This window comes from Lissotriton helveticus, chromosome 3_1, assembly GCF_964261635.1.
Source record: "Lissotriton helveticus chromosome 3_1, aLisHel1.1, whole genome shotgun sequence".
In the NCBI taxonomy this organism is placed as follows: Eukaryota; Metazoa; Chordata; class Amphibia; order Caudata; family Salamandridae; genus Lissotriton; species Lissotriton helveticus.
The window spans coordinates 1,321,523,820-1,321,543,764 of record NC_136061.1 but is presented as its reverse complement, the minus strand read 5'-3'; the positions used below and the strand labels follow the sequence as shown (position 1 = coordinate 1,321,543,764).

The 19,945-nt window shown below is 43.9% G+C and overlaps 1 protein-coding gene across 1 annotated transcript in view; it reads left to right on the top strand.

Annotated features, from left to right (window-relative positions):
* The window catches only part of BARX2 (BARX homeobox 2), a 166,158-nt gene extending 153,436 nt beyond the window's left edge, over positions 1–12,722 (top strand). The window contains exon 4 of the mRNA XM_078681979.1: positions 10,891–12,722. Coding sequence (XP_078538105.1) covers positions 10,891–11,169 — 279 coding nt within the window. The 3' untranslated portion in view covers positions 11,170–12,722. The remainder of the gene's footprint in view (positions 1–10,890) is intronic.
* Positions 12,723–19,945: the final 7,223 nt, after the last annotated feature.

The window sequence follows — 19,945 nt, the reverse complement described above, 5'->3', positions numbered from 1 at the left end:
TTTGATGGTGAGGGGTTCTTGAACTGAATACTATTGAAAACTCAGATTTAAGGGACTTAGCATTGGTCCCTCAGGTGTTTCTGTAGCAATGTTCTGTCTCCATTACCTTGACCATCGTTAGCTGCTTTATAGCATATTTCAATACCTGATAGGAACATATTTCCCGGTGATTACTCGTTATGTCCGAAAGGAATTTGCATAAAGTGCTTTAAATTAGAGAAAATTGGTCCACTCCTCAAATGTACAACATGTAGTTCTATTAATGTAATTAAAAAAAACATTTGTTGTTTGCTTATGTTAAAACTGCCTGTGTGATCACGAAAATGGAAAGGCCAACTGTTCACCACAGATTATTCAGCATTCTCGAGGGGGGCGGCAATCTGGATTAGGAACACGGTGCCGTTTACGCTAGTGGAGAAAAGGGTGGACAGGGATGGGCGATATGTGTTCATACAGGGGACGCTGGATGGTACAAGCATAGTGCTGGGCAGTATCTATGCTCCCAATTCGGAGCAATTGAGGTTTTTCGATGTCATCAGTGGGGTACTGGCGGACTGGACGGGGCACGACTGGGTCATAGGAGGGGACTGCAACGCGGTCCTGGACCTAGCACTAGACAGGTCACACCCGCCGCTCCATGCAACGGATAGTAGGAAGCAAGCCATGGCACTGGCACAGTGGGCGAATGGGTGGGAACTGGATGATGCATGGAGGGTCCTAAACATGACCAACAATGAATACACGTTCTACTCCCCACCGCACAAGCTGCACACCAGAATTGACCGCATATTTTGCTCTAGGGCACTAAGGGGATCGATCGCTTCAGTGTTGCACATGGGGAAGACACTTTCGGACCACAACCCGGTAGAACTAACCCTACAATGGGGAAGACTGCCCACCCCTATCCCGACATCTCGCTTATCGCCAGGTCTACTGGAGGACCTGGTCTTTAGAGCCGCACTACTGGACGCTAGCACGAAGTACTTCACTGAGAACGAAAACACAGCCAGCAACAGGCAACTAGAATGGGACGCCGTTAAGGTGACCTTGCGCGGAGTGGCGATGGGCACTAAAGTGGGGATGAAACGCCTGGTGGTGGAGAAACTGGGTACGGTAGAGGGAAGCTTAGCGGCGCTTGAAGGTGAGGCGGCAGGCACTGACGGCACACTCACGCAATTGCAGGAGGCGCACATACAGCACGCAGAACTTTTGGAGGAACTGAGGATACTCAAATATAGGGAATACACGAATAGACAGCACACTCAGGCTGACCGAGCGGGTGCACTGCTAGCGCGCCTGACGCGGAATGCCCCAGATAGTGTTCCTATAACCGAGGTGAGAGACCAGACCGGGGGGATAATGCGGTCCCAATTAGATATAAATGATACGTTCATGGCTTACTACACTGACCTGTACGGTCCACACGCACCACTCTCCATGCCAGACTTCGAATCCTTCCTGTCCGATGTATGTATCCCACAACTGACTGATGTACAAAAAAACGACCTCTCTAAGCCCCTCACGCTAGCAGAAGTTAGACAGGCCATAAAAGCGCTACCGAGGAACAAAGCCCCGGGATCGGACGGGCTGCCGGCAGAATTGTATCTGACTTATACTGACCTATTGGCCCCCCGTCTCCTCACGTTATACAGGGAGGCATTGGGAAGCGGCGAATTGCCGGAATCGACGCTACAGGCACTGATAGTATCCTTACTGAAACCTGGGAGAAATGCTCTATGAGTAGAGAATTACAGGCCCCTCTCCCTGTTAAACACGGATTATAAAATACTCAGTAAAATTCTAGCCATTCGTCTATCCCAGTACGTACCAGGTATGATACACCCAGACCAATGCGACTTTGTACCGGGCAGGAACACCGCCTTGAACTTAAGGAGACTGAGCCAACTAATGGCCAGAAAGGAGGAGGGGGAGGTCAATGAAGGGTGTATATCACTAGACCTTAAACAGGCCTTCGATTCCCTTTAGATGGGATTACATGGTGGCAGTGCTGAGCAAATTTGGCGTCCCGCATGATTATATAAATTGGGTCACTTTATTGTACCACAAACACACGGCGCGAGTTAGGACCAACAGATGCATATCGCCATGGTTTGCAATTGAAAAGGGGACACGACAGTGCTGCCCACTGTCGCCTTTACTCTTTATAATAGCCCTGGAGCCGCTGCTGATAAAAGTGCGCACGCTGGCGGACACCATGGGGACTGCTAGCCTTAACACCCACCATATCATATCGGCATATGCGGACGATATATTGTTATTCCTCCGCAATGTCACAGGCCCACTAGAGCCAGTACCGGAGGTGTTTAGTGTTTTTGGAGGCTTGTCAGGCCTTAGGATCAATGCATCTAAATCATACGGGTATAACTTCCACGGGACTAGAGGAGACACACGTGCAGTTCGAACCGTATCAATTCCAAATGGCGCCAGTGACCTTTAAATACTTGGGCATCCAAATCTACCGGGACGCGCAGGATCTCCTGGAGGGGAACCTGGGTAAGGCGCTTACTGCACTAAAGCCACAAGTACGCTTCTGGAACACTCTGCCGTTATCGGTTGCTGGCAGGGTGGCAATTTCAAAAATGGTGGTCCTGCCCAGACTAATATATTTTTTTACAAACTTGCCCATCCTAATACCCATGGCCTTCTTTAAACACCTGCGCATGGTACTGACGGAATTGGTTTGGGGCACGGGCAGAAGACGCATAAGTCTAGCCAAACTGCAGCTGCCAACGGACGGCGGAGGTCTGGGGGTTCCCGACCTGATAGCATACGGATATGCCTGCCAGCTGCAATGGTTAGCATACTGGCTTGCGGGCCGTAATCTGCATGAATTGAATATGACGGAGACGGACAGGGCCAGGGGAAGTATTCACCGACTGTTGCTCCCCAAGGCTAAAATACCAGACTCAGCCCCACCCTTGCTTAGACTAGCGATCATGCAATGGAGAGCAGCGGTTAGATACACTGGCAAGCGACCGGCATATGCACCCACGATACCTTTGCTGGGTATCCCCCTGGGGACCGGCGCGCTCACAGAGCGTAGACTGCGGCAATGGGGGGGGAGTTCAACAAAAATGAAAATTGTGATAACACTTCATGTCATGGAGGGTACAGGGGAGGACAGGGGGTGAATTGAACAGTTGATTAGGATTTGTAACTGGCACCGTAATATATATCGCGGAAGTGATGTAATGACGTAAATATATATATGAAGGTGACCTTGCTATGACAATAAACATATTTAAAAAAAAAACAAAAAAACTGCCTGTGTGATTTTCCTTCCAACACAGAAGAAACCAGGAGGGTATTTTACCCATATAACATATGGTCACACCATTACCTTTCCCACAAACCATTTAAAATGTTAGTGTGTAGCTCTTACATACAAGTGAGCTTGTCTGTAAACATGAAGAATACAAATAAAAGCTCTAGAACAAAATTAAACACATAAAAAACCTGTTAGTTATTTGCTTCCAACAGATATTAGAAACAGGTAATAGAATCCAGTTTTTTTTTCTTCTAAAAGCTGCACCAGCTCGGAATGTGCAACACATGACGAAAGCGTCTAGCTTTTCTTTATCTATCTAAAGAGTGCAAAACAAATCCAGGTTCTCTCTGCTTGTCATTGTAGAAAAAGAAAAGCAAAGTTTCTTAGCTGCTTTTAAAGAGCTGCTTCAACTATGCTCTGTGATCTGACCTGCCTTTCACCTCGGCTGCTAGCTCTGGCAGCAGGCATTGTGATGTCAGACCTCGACTGTAAAAACATGGAATAAATGTGTTCTGATGTCTTTTCACAAGTCACCAGTTATAAAGAAATTAGATACTAGCGTTTATACTGACACTACAGAATCCCATATAAGTTAGATAGTATGCTGTCAATTATAAATTGATGATTTATAAAATGTGCGAAAAAAGAAAGTTAGGATTGATTTGACTGATAAATGAATGTTGATTATTGGACACTGTACTGGTGGGTCACCTATTTGGTTTTGTGAAAAGGAAACAAAAACTTTGAAGTGCAGTCATTTTTGCTACTGGTTAAAAGTGGGTACAACGTACATTGTCAGATATGTTCCTGAGCCACAATTGCTAACTGTTCCTCCTTCACAGAAACGCCAAGTCTATTTGGCCAGTGGCGATATTGCATAACCAGTTAATTGCTTCCATACCCTGGGAGTAGGCAGCGGGTGTGAAATTTAACTGCCTCATGATTATTAATGTTACCATCATTGCTTTTACAGTACACAGAAAAGGATTTCAAAGCTATAATTATTATGAAATTGTTTCCTTAATGTAAATGAGTGATGTTCTCTGTACTCTACAATATTAAGACAGTGACACAGAGGGAGAACAATGAGAACATTCTTTATCACATCCTTAATTCATCGCTTCATTGTGACTCAATTAATGTTAGCCAATTAGGGGCAGCTGCTCATCAAAAGTGCCTCAAATACATCATGACACAGCAAACTCTATGATACAGTTCTGTTGACCTCCAGATTTCCCATGTCGCACATATTTCTATTGCACCGCGGACCATCCACATTTAAGTTGACGCACATAGACCACTGCCACATCTAATATCTCGTAATGCTCACTCAAGATGATTTGGTTCAACCATCAAGATCTAGGGTCTGAATAAAATTGACAGAAAAATATGATTTTTTTCAAGCTTTATTTCGGGTTACCAAGGGGACCATAAAAGTGTAATACCAAGATTAAAACACAATAGTAAAACATTCCAGATTGATACAATAAAGTAAATAGGAATAAAAAAACAGCTAGGACAACGATACCACAGAAAGAGCCTAATCAACAGAGCTTCAATCACCCCCATGTCGCCCAGCAGCTGCATCTGTCCGCACTTTAGTGAACATTCGACCAACTGTGCTACTGGCCAATTAAAGTAGAGATGCATGATTATAAAAAGAAAAACATGGTTGTATGATGCCATTGACCCCATTCAAAGGTATGATAGTCACAACACAACTTTTGAATGGGGAATCATTCTTTTTATTGTTCTTTAAAGAATGCCAGGGTAAAAGATCCAGTTTTTACTCAAAATACTGAAATAGTAACAGGTTTTTACTGTTACTATTTTCATATGGCTGGGTCCAAATTGGGGTGACGTGTGCAAGCAAAATAACAATGGATTAAAACCAGATCTGGTTCAACACTCCGTCCATCATTTTATGCTGTCACGTTGATATGTGGGCTCTAAGTAGCTAAGAGTATGCCCAGACATGGGTCCCTTGCTTGCTGCACCGCTGTATTCAATCTAGACTGGCTGATGAAGGGTTATACCCTAAAACCCATGACAGGATGCTTGATTCCAGTCCAGGGACCACCTGGTGTGGCAGTTCGAGCTTTAGTGTTCCCATGGGGAACAGGGTTAAGACTGATTTGCATATGCTGAGTCGAAAATGGGGTGACGTGGCAAGCAAAATAACAATGGATTAAAACCAGATCTGTGACTGGGGGTGAGTGCTTGAAAAGTTTCAACACTCGGTCCATCATTTTATGTTGTGATGTTGATATATGCGCCCTAAGTAGCTAAGGTTATGCCCAGATGTGGATCCCTTGCTTGCTGTACCACTGTATTCAAGCTAGCCTGGCTGATGAAGGGTGATACCCTGAAACCAGTAACAGGATGCTTGATTCCGATACAGGGAGGACCTGGCGTGGCAGTTCGGGCTTTAGTGTTCCCATGGGGAACAGGTTTAAGACAGATTTGCATATGGCTGAGTCGAAAATGGGGTGACGTGGCAAGCAAAATAACAATGGATTAAAACCAGATCTGTGACTGAGGGTGAGTGCTTGAAAGTTTCAACACTCAGTCCATCATTTTATGTTGTGATGTTGATATGTGCGCCCTAAGTAGCTAAGGTTATGCCCAGACGTGGGTCCCTTGCTTGCTGTACCACTGTATTCAAGCTAGCCTGGCTGATGAAGGGTGATACCCTGAAACCAGTTACAGGATGCTTGATTCCGGTCCAGGGAGGACCTGGTGTGGCAGTTCGGGCTTTAGTGTTCCCATGGGGAACAGGGAGAAGACTGATTTGCATATGGCTGGGTAGAAACTGGGGTGACATAGCGAGCAAAATAACGATGGCTTAAACCTAGATCTGTCACTGGGAGTGAGTGCGTGAAAGTTTCAACACTCCGTCCATCATTTTCTTTTGTGATGGAAGCAGATTTTTACTGACTGCTCATCGTATTGTGGTTACCATCTTTTTCAATGTTCACATATCTATCACATACCCCTAATTGGGGCTAATGGGCTAGCTTTAGGTTTGAAAATTTCAAATAAGGAATGACATATCCTTCAAACATTATAGAATACTATTTGAGGATTGTATGCATGCAAAAGCAATCTGCCTCCTCTTTCTTTAGAGGTCAAAGCCGGATTTGTTTTTCTGATGCTTTCTCAGTAGAAACTCAATTGTTTGTCAGCACATCACGTGAGCTTACTTAGACAATTGTTTGGTTATAGTAACATTATCGTTCCAGAATCTGATTCTGAGTCAGCAATGGCAAATAAATAACTGGTTAGTATTTGAAGATCATTTTTGCAATGGAAATATTATATTGAGTAAAGTAGTCCATGCATATAGAATGCATGGAATTAAATCAGAGTTCAGGGTGTATTTACTAAAATTGCACACACAGTATGAGCTTTAAAACTAGCACAAATAAGCACCAAACATTTATTTGAAATATACTTTCCAGTGCAACACTTGCTTTGCACTGGAAAGTCACTCGCAAGTAAGGCAAAGTGGAACTGAGTGCTGGTTTGCATTGCTTAGCGTTAGTGGGTATTTCATGGGTGGTACATATGCATTCCCCTGCAACCATCCCTGCTTTTAATGCCAAAGCTCATCTACTAAAAGTAAAGTAGGCAGGGTTTTGCATCAAAAAATAATGCTGATTTGACATTAGGGTTATCCAGGAGAAATGCTTTTATTTCTTCAATCTTGTCTGGCTTTGCATGTGTGCTGCACTGTACAGCACACTACACATTATTCTGTACTACAAGGTAATCATAGCAGTACAAAACCTATGCCAGACATCACGCACACTCCCTTGAACTAAGGTGTAAAGGTATGTGCGTTGTGCAGGCCACCTGTTTGCACATACCTTGGAAGACAGCAGTACTGGGCCATATAATAATAATAAAAGGCATTTGTAGAGTGCGCAGCTACATCAAATGGGGTGTCCTGAGCTACAGCAGAGACCAGAGGAGAGCTGCATACTATATATTCTGACTGAAAAGCCTGGTTTTCAAAGCCTTTCTGAATTCTTGTACAGACTGCATCATACGTAAATGGGGAAGGAGGTTATTCCAACATTTGGAGGTCCCCACCTCAAATGTTCTACCTCCAATTCTTGCTTTTGAAAAGCGCGGTATGGAGAGAAAGTGTTTGTGGTTGGACCTTAACGGTCTGTCTTGTTGATAAGGGCTTAGTCTCCTCCTCAGGTAGATAGGCCCCTTCCCTATGTATGCTTTAAAGGCAAACGTCAGGGCCTTAAATTCAATCCGCTTGGCTATCGGAAGCCAGTGTAGGTGCCTGAGGTGAGGAGAGATGCGGTGTTGCAGCAAGACCCCAAAGACCAGTTGTCCTGCCGCATTTTGAATAATCTGAAGTTTATGGATCAGACCAAGCGGCAGACCCATATAAAGGCCGATCGAATAATCAAGGTGCGAAGTGGTTAGAGCATGATCCACTGTTTTGTGGGTTGAGTCTGGCAGAAAATGTATACATTTTCTGCTAGCTTTAATTTGGCCTAAACAAGCCGCTGAAACCAGTTGTACATGGGTCGTGAGGTACAAATCTTTGTCCCATCTCACTCCCAGATTTTTCACCGAGTCCTTCGGGGTGGGAGCCTCACCCAATTCGGATGGCCACTAAACGTTGGACGGGGGGGGGGGTGTTTGGTTAATAAACAAGACCTCTGTCTTGTCAGCATTAAGTTTTAAGAAATTACAGTTCATCCAATCAGCGATGTTTTTGAGGCACTCTTTAAACGGGTCAAAGGTGGAGTCTGACACTCCGCTGAAAGTAAACAGCAGCGTATGTTGTCACCTTGATCCCCATTTTGGTGATGAGCTCTGCCAAAGGTGTTAAGTAGACATTAAAAAGAAGCAGGCTTAAGGCCGAGCCCCGAGGTACCACCCATTTCAGAGGTTTAGTGGGCGAGGTGAAAGGGTGGGTCAAGACCTGTTGGTTACGGCCATGCAAAAAAGATGTAATCCAGTTCAGAGCTGTTCCCTGTATGCCTATGTCCTTCAGGCGATTTAATAGGTTGGGATGGGACACCGTGTGGAATGCTGCAGATAGGTCTAACAGCACCAACATGGCCTTAGAGCCTCCATCCACTGCCCAGCGTATAGAGTCAGCCATTTCAATTAGGACAGATTCTGTACTAAATTCCGGGCGAAAGCCAGACTGGGACTCGTGTAAGAGGCTATTAGACTCAAAAAACGTGGCCAATTGCTGGTGTACTAATTTTTCTAAACCTTTTGCCAGGGCGGGAAGCAGGGAGATCGGCTTATAGTTGCTGGTGACTTCTGGGTCGGCGTTGGCTTTCTTTAGTATTGGGAGAAGAAAAGCGTACTTCCAGGCTGATGGATAAACACCCTGTCTGATTGAGGAATTCCAGATGGCATTTAGGTGGGGGTTGAGGCACTCAGCGAGGGCACTGTATTGCTTGGCTGGCCATGGGTCGCCCGGGGACCCAGATTTGCATTTATGGAGCTCAGACAGCGATGTTTCCATAGGAATAACAGCAAATTCCGAGAAAAATTGCCTAGGTGGCTTCCCAGGTTTATGAGTATTAATCACCTCTGGGGGGCCGGATAATGCTGGAAAGGATGCATAAATCAGGGAGATTTTCAAATCAAAGAATTCATAGATCTTGTTACATAACTTCTGTGAAGGGGGACTAACATGAGTGAGCACGTGGGGGTTCGTAAATGACTTCATTATTTTGAAGATATCCATAGATGAGTTCTTTGCGCTAGAAATGCGCTCAACAAAGAAGTCTCTTTTTTTGCAATAATGAGTTTACGATATTCTTTAAGCGCTGCACCATAACATGTTTTACTTTCCTGAGAGTAGGTTGATCTCCAATCACATTTCAAACTTTTCCCATAGATATGGTGTTTTGTAATCTCTTTTGCAGCACAGCCCAACAACTTTAGTTGCTGCTCTACGTTGCAATACATTTTAGTAAATATACGCCTTAGTTTTCTATGAACTTGTGCTCAGAGCTCTTGGGTTGTTTCTTCAGCCTTATCTGTCTTTAGCAGGATACATTGTTTTATGTTCACGTCCTACAAACAGCCTACTGTTGTCCTTGTGCAGCATTTGTTCTCTCCACCAGACAAAGTCATACATTTTGCAATTGGACCTCTTTTCAACCTCCCCAAGAACATAAAACCTTTACGTATCACAAGCCAAACCTGCTTTCTGGCAAGAACAGGGCATTTTCCAAAGTTCTAAACATTAGTCTAGAAAACATTTGGGGCCTGATTACGATGTTGGGCAGACTTGTGTCTGCCCGACACCGTCTCAGTCCTGGGACCGACTGACCTCTGGTTGGCAGTCCCAACCAGCTATTTACAAAGCGACCGACCACTGTTCAGTCGCATACTCCCATTCCTCAATGGGAGCTCATGTTACGGCCATAAACCGGCTGTAACACAAGCTCTTATTGAGAAATGGGAGGTGTTGTTCATCCCTGCACCCCATGAGGTGCCTACCACAGGGTGCAAGGATGTGCACGGGGGACCATAGGTGCCCCCTCGGCCACAAACCGGATGCTGCGCATCTAAGGGGGCCCTGCTGTGGGCCCCCAAACATGGTTTACAACCTGGTTTCCATGTCGGACAGGCCGGCATGGAAACCTTGTCGGAAATCGTGCATCGTAATCCCAAGGGCGGAAAGGCCCGGCCTTTGGGATTACGAGCCGGTTCTGACTAGCTAGCCCGAATAACTGGCAGGTTTACTTTCCAACCTGCCAGCATCATAATGCGGCAGTTGGAAAGTAAACCGAGCAGCCCATTACAATGCGGTCAGGCAGGCTCCGACCGTTAGTCAGAGCCTTTAACGGGCCGCATCGTAATCAGCCCCATAATGGTAAAGTTCAGACCACCTCTCTGACATCTTAACACAACGTATCTCCACCCAAACTTAAGAACCACGAAACAGGACCTCCTTACAACACCCAAAGCCCTCATGTGGCTTCAAGACTTCAGTCTTTCCAACTGCTAGGAATTCTCCATTATAGCTCAATTCCAATCACCATGAGTATTAGTCCCTCTTTACTGAAGTTCAAAATAACCTAGAAAACTGTCCTATTGCTTGAAACTAACAGCAACAACTATTATCACTCGGAATTCAACTCTATAACATAAATATGTAAAAATAACCCTAGCGCTGTATTCCATCACACCCTCATCCACTCTAGTCAATGTAATCTACCAAATCTGTTTAAATTCCTATTTATCATTTGTGAAATTGTTTCTGCTGGAGCAAATAAGTATTTTTGATTTAAAATTCTAGATTTCTCCAAGTCTAATGTGCAAGACTCTGGGTTTAGAATTTATCAACTGTAGTACTAGGCTTGGCAAACGTATGCATAGTAGTATTTGGTACATTTTTATCACGTATTCGTATTGCTAATAAAAATTAAAGTGGTCGAAGCGTAACTTAAATTCTAGTAGTTCAAAACTGAATACGTAAAAAAAACGAAACCACTTCCTATCAATTAATGTATGAATATGGCTTCTTAGGCCTAGATGGTTTTGAAGCGGATGGATCTAATCTTGCAATACTTTGATATTTCTCATTTTCTTTCTCTCATGAGGTCCTGAAAGGAGGGCAGGAAGCTCCCACCAAACCCAAAGGCCGCCCTAAAAAAAACTCAATACCTTCCTCGGAGGAGATTGAAGCAGAACAGAAAATGAATGACATGGCTACCAAGGAGGAACAGGGCACGGAAGAAGGCCCAGAACTAGAGCAAGAAGATGGCAAGGTGCTACAGGAAACGGAGGATGAGGAGTTGGGACTACACTGCCCAAGGCCACAGTCAATCCCTGAGAATCCTCCATACTCATCCACATCAGAAAATGCTGTGTCCAGCTAAAAAGGTGGAGATAAACACTTTTGCCAGTAAGAGTACTGGTGATAACCCTGGGAAAAGGTCTCACCTATGAGAGCATATGGCTTGAACTGCAGCATGCTCACAACATCCATATTCTGCAGTGTGCAACTGATATCTAGAGAGCTATCAGACTGACCCAGCTCTGGTTGACCTGCAAGTTTCAGGAGGAGGAAGAGTTGTTGCTGTCAAATATGATCCTAGCATCGAAATTTCGAAAGTGGTCGACCCAGCCAAATGTGGACTGAGGGTTTGACGTGCTAGCTAGGAAAGAAAAATAGACACTGTACATAGTGTTCCCGCGTTTTGTGTCTGTTTTTATGAGAGCAGGTAAAGGTAAACCATTGATCAGCCTCTTCCAACAAGAAGCAGTTGTTAATAGTTTTTTTTCATTAAAAGCACTTAATAACATCATTGCATAAGGTCCATCTATGAGGCACCATTAAAACAGGATCAAATGAAGCAAACAGTGGATGAATTAGACATAGAAGATGGGATGGTATGCTTTGACTGTCAGGAATGAAACCAAAAAACTGTCCTCTAGCTTTGATGTCCCCTGTTGCTTTCTTTGCTGTGATGGGCGCAGCTCCTCCCAGATCCTTTCTATGGTGTGTCCATTTTTAAGTCTTGTCTCTACACAGCTTTTGCTGACTCACCCGCCTCATATTTTCCCCAAAACGATTATAAAATACTCATCTAGGGATTTTATAAGGGTCTTTCAGTCGTGCTTCTTCATACATTGGTTGGTTCAAGTGTCATTCAAAGATTACGTCATCCTGCCACAGACTAAGCAATAGGTCAGTCCACTTCAGATATTGGCACTCTTCACTGCCAGTGAGAGCATTTTGCTCTTGCACATCTACATAGACAGCACTTCCTTTCAGTGCCAAGGCTGGTGTGCCAATCTCGGCTTTCATTTGGGCTTTCATTAAATTGATATATTTGGGTGGCAACCTTTGTTCTCTTTAATAACTTTAATGCCAATGGCTTGTTTGAAAAGAAAATGAAAAAATGCAGGTTTTGGCAATACTTGTTGGAGAGGGAGTCGGTGATTCACCAATGAGCTCTGTATCTCACGCCTTTTGAAGCAAGGTGGTGGATGAAGATGGCAGCTTCTACCGCGAGGAGGACACTAGTTTCGCTTTGCAGGGAATCTGTTGGTGTGCAGTCAGAGTAGGGACTGTATTGAGGGAAGGTGCAGTTGACAGGCGAACTATCTTGAGGGTGTGTCAGTCAAACCTTATAAAGAATTTCAAGCCAGAAAGAAAGGAGCATACATTGAAACAAGCTTTGGTAAGCTCAGATGTTGGGCCGTTGCGATTTACGTGAAGGTAATTTTTTCCTGTGTTAGAATACGGCATAACAGTAAACATAAACAAATGCAGCCAACAATGCATAGACGCCATATGGTCAGTGAGAAACCTTAACTGATGTGGCCGTTATACGAATGATGTTTAATGGAAAGCATCGGTTGTGCCTTGGATCATTTTATTAGTATGGGTGAAGGAGATTAGAATAAACTGCCACCGAACGAAGCACTCTATTTTGAGTTGGTGACAGAAGCTAGTTTCTTCCTGAAATAACAACATTTTCGTCAAAACTGTCATGAATGTTAAACTTGCCTCAATTTGTAATCCACGACCATTTTTGTAGTCCAAATGACATTACTAATCCCAGTTGAGGCTATCACAACAGTACGTTAATAATCGTTGCCCCTTGAAGATGCAGGCTCTTTGAATTGCATGTTTTTAAATGTCAGCTTCCTTGTGTAATGGCTGTATTGTTTACAATGTACCTAACTTTGTCAGAGTTATCTTTTCAGTAAAAACCGAGACCTCAATTGACAGTAGATAAGATCAGTTGGTTAAAACTATCACAACACAGATTAATTTTCAACCTGAAGGGAAGAGATTCAAATCTCAAAAGAATAATTCATGTTTTCATCCTTCTTTGGTCCATAAAATAATGGCACAGCAAAATCTGCTATACAAATCATTGCATGTTATTATTGTTGATAGTCGTATTCCTATTATGATTATTGAAATGGATGATGGGTGCTATTCCTTAGATGTCTCCATCTAAATAGGTAGCCCCAGCCCAACAGGGCAATAGGCGAGTCACAGGTGCGAGTACTATTAGATGGGACACTATTGGTAATCAGTTGTATTGTGAGTGAATGAATCAGGAAGCTTGGGGCCACCACCTATCAAGATGGCACTGGCTCTATATGTGTGCCAATGCTACCAGTATTACAGAAGGGCACGCACAAGAGTCTGAGTCCCCTTCTATGATATAGGGGCATGACACAGGCCCCCGCATCCCCGCAGTGCGGGGGGCCTAAGGGGGCCCAGGGGCTGCAGGGGCCCCCCCCAGCACTGTACTCACGCCAGAGAGCGTTAGATTAAATCCAGAGCGGGGCCCCTCTGTGTACCTTGCAGGGGGCCCCTACAACTTTCGTTACGCCACTGCTATGATACCATGGTGCCCGAGATGCAGAGGGCTCACATGCGTGTTCTGCCTGTAGGGCATGATGCAGATTATGGTACCTGGTGTGCCCTTGCATGGGCTGTACACCTCACAACAGCAGAGGAAGGCAGAAACTGTGCTAATAAAGGCAGCTGTTTTTGAGCCTTATAGCGTACCATAAAACCCAGTGAGAGTGGCAACACAGCGGCTTTCTTATGGGGCCGCTGGACTAGCTAATACACAGAATGAGCAAGTGTGTTTTTCTTTTTTTTAAATATGGCAGGTGAAAAAGGTCTTAAAAACAAAGGAAATAGGTAAAGGGGAAGGGCAAGAAGGTGATAGTGTTATTATGCTTTATCACTGTCACAGTGTTAGGCCGCTAGTTTCAAAACAGACATTTTAGCTGTCTTGGAATTGGAAAACAAATGCTAACGACAGTCGCGGCCGGCCTGACTCGCAGGTTGGGGGGCGGATGGGGGGGTCGTGTGGGGGTCATGCTGGGGATCGCGCAGCGGGTGGGTGGTATTGAATTTAAAAAGAAATAAAATAAACATACCTTCTCAGGTCTTGCCCCATCTCAGCTCCTGGCCGGGTCCCATGGAACAGGAAGCAGACACCCTCCCTCCCCTTTCCTAAACCAATCACAACGCTGCAATGGCAGCGCTGTGATTGGTGGGGATGGTACCCAGATGGGCGCATATGGGGAGGCCATTTTCTCCATGTAGGCTGAACAAAGGAAGAGTGAGCATGACAGGTTTGGTCGGCCCCAAAGGGCTGACCAAACAGTCAGGGCCCACAGCTTTGGGCAAGCCACTCCTCCCCTTCCCTCCAGCAGACCCGACCACCCGCCCACCCCCAACCAAACCCTTCTGCTTTCTCGCAGTGTGAGAAGCAGAAACATAAAATGGTAGTTTTACAATTTTATGCTGCTGCTTCTCGCACTGCGAGAAAACAGTGGGGCAATGCTCCTCTGCCCTAATGGAGAAGTCGCCCCTGGCTATAGCTTGCGGACTACGATTCCACATGCTGTAAAAGCAGCATCCAAGTGGGGTTGGCACACTGCATGTGGAATGAGAGGAAAAGTTGCATGTTAAAGCTACTTACTGAGTCCTCTTAAAATATATAAATGAAAAATGGAGGGAAATGGTAGCAAAATAAATGTACTCACTGTCATAGTAGTCCCTATCACTGAAGGGGGCTACTTTGTGAGTGGGTGTGCTTTCGTAAAAGGGCAGAATGTGTCACTCACAGTGTAGTTGGACAGTTACTGATGTTGCCCCATGCTGTTTGATGTAGCTGAGGAAGGAAAATGTGAATGACACAACAGATCAAAGTATGAAGCAAACTTTCTGAAGGCCCCTATAAGTAATCTATTAGACATATAAGTTTAGGAAACTTAAAAGGTCGTGGATAACGCTAGACATAACAAGGAAGTTTGTTGACAGACCAGTAGTGCTAGGTCAAAGTCAGTCATAGGTCAGGCAACCAATCAATGTCATCCGCTAACTAGCTTAGACTCTGTTAAATGCTTGTTCATTTCTGAAAAACAACAATTTTTAAAGACGCTCCTCTGAGTAAATAGTATAGAGTACATATCTATCACATAGACGTACATTTACATCAACCAACCCTTTACATCAACATAACATTTACCTCGATCTGCCATGACCTTGACGTGGCATTAGCACCCCAAATGCTGGGATTGGAATCAGACTGCCAAAATAGACACATTCAGGTCTCAGCAGGTTGGGATGATGGTTGTGTGAAGGCAAAGGTTTTTTGATGCCTGTCTCTATGAAGGTTGTTGATGAGATGCTAGCTAAGGGTCTCTAGGGCAGAGTTTTCCAGAGTAGTTTCAGTAGTCCTGATTCCATGCTCAACTTTCAGAATAGACAAGGACTATGTAAATAAGCTATATTTACTTTCGTAAAATTTAAATACATTTTATGTAGATATCTTGAAAATCTGGCATGGATTAGACATACTGGCCTTAGGTTGCACACCCTTGCTCTTTGGTGAGGGTGAATTGCGTCCCCATTTTTGCGCAGTGTTGCCCATTAGTCAAAGATGGAGATTGGCAAAATGAAGCTGAAGAGACCTGTAACTATTCATTCTCAGCAAGGGCAGCACACAGGGGCCTTGGTTAGCTGATGGGGTTTCGACCAACCCACTAAAAACACCTTAGAAAGGATTAGAGTGGGGTCTGTCTTTCATAAGTATGTTGCTGGTATTAACACGTTTCCCGCGCTGTTTTCAGTTTTCACATCTCTTATATTAGAAGAGGTGTATATACTGGAAGAGGTGTGGCGCCGCGGCCAGGGCGACTGACGCTGGAATCTGGAGACCACGGTTCGATCCCCGGCTCCGGCGGCAGGTTAGCCCAGCACCATGTGACTCTGGGCAATAGCTTGCTTAATCTTCCCGACGGCCCCCAGCGCCTAGAGACCCTTACGGGTCATTGTGCGCTTTACAAATGTGGACTTTACTTTATTATCTTTATTGTAGAAAGAGAGCACTTTATGAAAAAAATGACTTTTAGAGCAGTAGCTTTTTTGTTTGTAAAGAGTGCAACCCATATGTCTAGAAATATGCCAAGGCTTAGATTTCGAGTTGGAGCGACATCTTTGGACAGATATCAAGACGACAGGACAGGCTTCATGCCACGTGTGTGTGTTTTTTAGCATACTTGTAATGTGTACATTTTGAGGCGCTACATTATTCTTCTCATCTGAAAATTGTTCCTTGCCGTATAGAATTAGACACAACAGCGCCCTATGTAATACCTTTCCATTTCTTTTTTTTGTGTGAAAAGATGCTCGCTGTGTGCTGACTGAGCAGCTGTGTGAGTGAAGTTGCATTTGTACGGCTCATGGTTCTTTGAAGAGATTAGCATTTCCTTAAGAAAACTGAAGTTTAACTGCTTACCACACATACGGTTTGGGAATACAGGTATGAAGTATAAAGCAAAAAAAAGTCATAACGGTACGCTTCCAACTCTAGACAATTAAATGAGATGGCCAGGGAGGGAAATACTGCAAGCCAGTGGTGCAGTGGGTTGTCGATAATGAAATACATCAGAATAAAAAATACGCCTTTAAGGCTCCTTGTTGCATAGTCTGTGTCTCTGCAGTGTTTCGAGCGTCACCGGAAATACATTTCCACACCCTCTCCACCTGCAGTCCCCCAGATTTAATTTGAAGACCTCGAAGTCTACTTTTGGGTTTGAAACGCAGGAAAGTGCGTTTTGGTAACAATTGGAAAGTGTTAGTTGGTACAGGACATTTGCCATTACACCTAATCCCAAATAGGACTGGAATTGAAGCAAAACACAGCTTTGTTCATGAGCCCTCACAATGCCAACTTTTTTAGGGCTGATTTTTGTATTAAACATATCAATTTGTTGTTTGTTGAATGTTTTGCGTTATAAAAATATTTTGATGAAAACACATATTTTGGTACAACGAGTGTTCTTAAAATCGCCTCTTCATTTTATTGCGTTAGATTCCCATGTTTCATAAAAACGAAATTCAGACATAGTTTAATTTGCATGTATGAGTTAAGATTAATAAAGGATAGTGCATGTTGTCTCTGAAAGGGCCAGGCCCTTAAGTTATGAACCTTCCATGGGAGAGAAGTTAATATTACTAGTCAATTTAACAAGGAATTCTCTTAACACATAGTAGCCACAAACAACTATGCAAAGTTACTTAATTTATTACAAAGCCAAAAATAGCTGAACATATAGACACCTCAAAATGAGAGCATAGAAATACATCGGAATCAGCATGAAGCTAAACCTACGTATCAGGTTTGAGCAGTGTAGAAAGAACAAGACGAGTAATTCAAGAAACAGAATGCAGAGAATCAGAAAGGATGATTCCAAATTTCCCTACTTCCAGGGTTGATGAATTTGAAGTATTAATCCATCCATACACTAAAAGCATCTTCAGGAAAAGAAATAATGTTGTCAGTCTGTGGAGTCTCCCTAAGGAGTCTCTTCACGGTATTGGGTCATTTAGCGAAAGCTACAGAGACAGAGGGCTTTCTAAGATGCTCTCTCTCCAAAGACAGACAAGAAGTGGGCGCTTTCTGTACTCTAACGCAGCAGTATTACAGGTTTTTTTTCTTCCAAGAGTCCTTGCAGGTCACGCCATCGACTCTGAACATGATCTCAAAGGTAATTTCCACAGGATTGCAGTGTTACTGAACTTCAACAAGTTGACTTTGATTGCCAGGCCTCCTCGGTGTGGAACACAAACATTTCCCCTATTGGCTTCAATGTACAATGTATTTCCTTCTCTCCTTGCCTGCCTAATAACACAAAGACATTAGTCTAGCTAACAAGGGCACTTCTTCCACCTGCAACACAAAACGTGAGAAAGAGGAGATTTCACAGTACAAATTAAATTCAAATGTTAATTCTAAAGCAGGAGCGTCCAGTGAAATGCATTTCAGGCCTACAAGGGTTCAGCTAGCATAAGAAAAATGGCATATGAGCTTTACAAAATACCACAGAAAATAAGGCACGTTCACTTAATAAATCTACCTATTTAAATGACAAATTAATAAACACAATTAATAATTGAATGATACACAAGTTCTTCACGTTAATATTTTCTACTAGTTTAAGTTTAAGTTTAAAATATTTATAAAGCGCAACATACACCTAAACGGTTTCTTGGCGCTATAATGGCAAAACAGCCTAAGTGTCGGAATCAACAGCTCGGGCGTCAAGCTGAGGCAGGGGGAAAGAGGATTTTAAGACAGAAAGGCCTGGGTGAACAAAAAGGTTTTAAGGGATTTGCGAAAGGTAGAGTACTGGTTGAGGGATCTGAGGTGAAGGGGAAGGGAGTTCCAAAACGCAGGGGCAAGGGTGGAAAATTTAGAGCCACCCAGTCTTTTTTTCCTGTAACGAGGGGCTACTAAAAGATGTTGGGCCGAGGAACGGAGGTCTCTACTGGGAACGTATGTTTTGATGGCTGAAGATATGAAGAAGGGGGCCAGGCCAGATCTGGCCTGAAAAGCCATACAGCCTAGTTTGAACAAGGCGCGTTCCCGAACAGGGAGCCAGTGGAGGGTCTTCAATAGGGGAGAGGTGTGGTGAAATTTAGGGAGACCAAAGGCAAGGCGAGCCGCCTGGTTCTGGACCAGTTGTAGCTTGCGCATGCAGTACTGGGGGATACCGTTGTACAGGGCGTTCCCATAATCCAGGCGGGACAGGACCAGTGCGGACATAATCAGTTTGAGTGCAGGAAAAGAAAAAAAGCGAGAAATAGAACGAATAGTGCGGAGAGTGAGAAAACAGGAAGAAACCACCGAGCCTATCTGGGAGTGAATGGTGAGTTTGTCGTTGAGCTTGATACCTAAAGTTTTAACAGAGGAGACTGGGGTGGGAGGAGAGCCAAAGGAAGGGGGCCAAAATAGGGAGTTCCAGGGACTGGAGCAACCACCCGTAAGCACAAGTTCCGTCTTGTCGGGATTGAGCTTCAGGTGGTTGAAGTTCATCCAGTCCCTGATGAAAGATAGAATTGATTGAAAGTTAGAGATAGAATCAGGTGAAGAGGACAGATTGAAAATGAGCTGGAGGTCATTGGTAGTTGAATTCAGTTGAATTCAGTTTCTACGTTAAATCTTCATGTTATCTTTTAATGGCCGGAACCCATCGCATTTATTGTTATTACATTTCAAGAATTCTAACACTTCACGTTAACGCGACAAAGGATTATATGTGGATGCGCTCTACATGTGTGATTATAATGCACCCCTACAATGACACTTCCGCTACATCAATCCCCATCTCTGATGACTTGTGTCGTCATAACATAAACCTTTTAATTCCCTGAGGAGTTGATACATTTAAACAGATGTCTTAGCTAGTCTCCTCTGTCTGAACTCCTCCAACTGCTTCGAATTATCATAACGACTGTCCTGCAGTCTTTCCACCCTTCTTTCTCTTTTTCTGAAGGAATCCTCCATTTGCCTCACCTTATGCCATCTGTATGCCCTTATCATACATAGCAAAATGATAACACAAACCACAACAAGTATGATTGACTTCAAGATATATCCAAGAATCCCCTTTTCTAAGTTAGCAGACCAATTTCCAACAATTCCAAACCCTTTTCCGATCTTATCCAAAACTCCCTCAGTTGGCAAGTCATGCATCTCATGATGTATGTCAGTGATGTTACTTATGTATTTCCTCAGAACTTTAGTCTTATCAGCAAAGTAAGCACATCACTGTTGGACCTTCAGGATCTGACAGACTCTGCCCTCTCTCACCAATAACACGTTT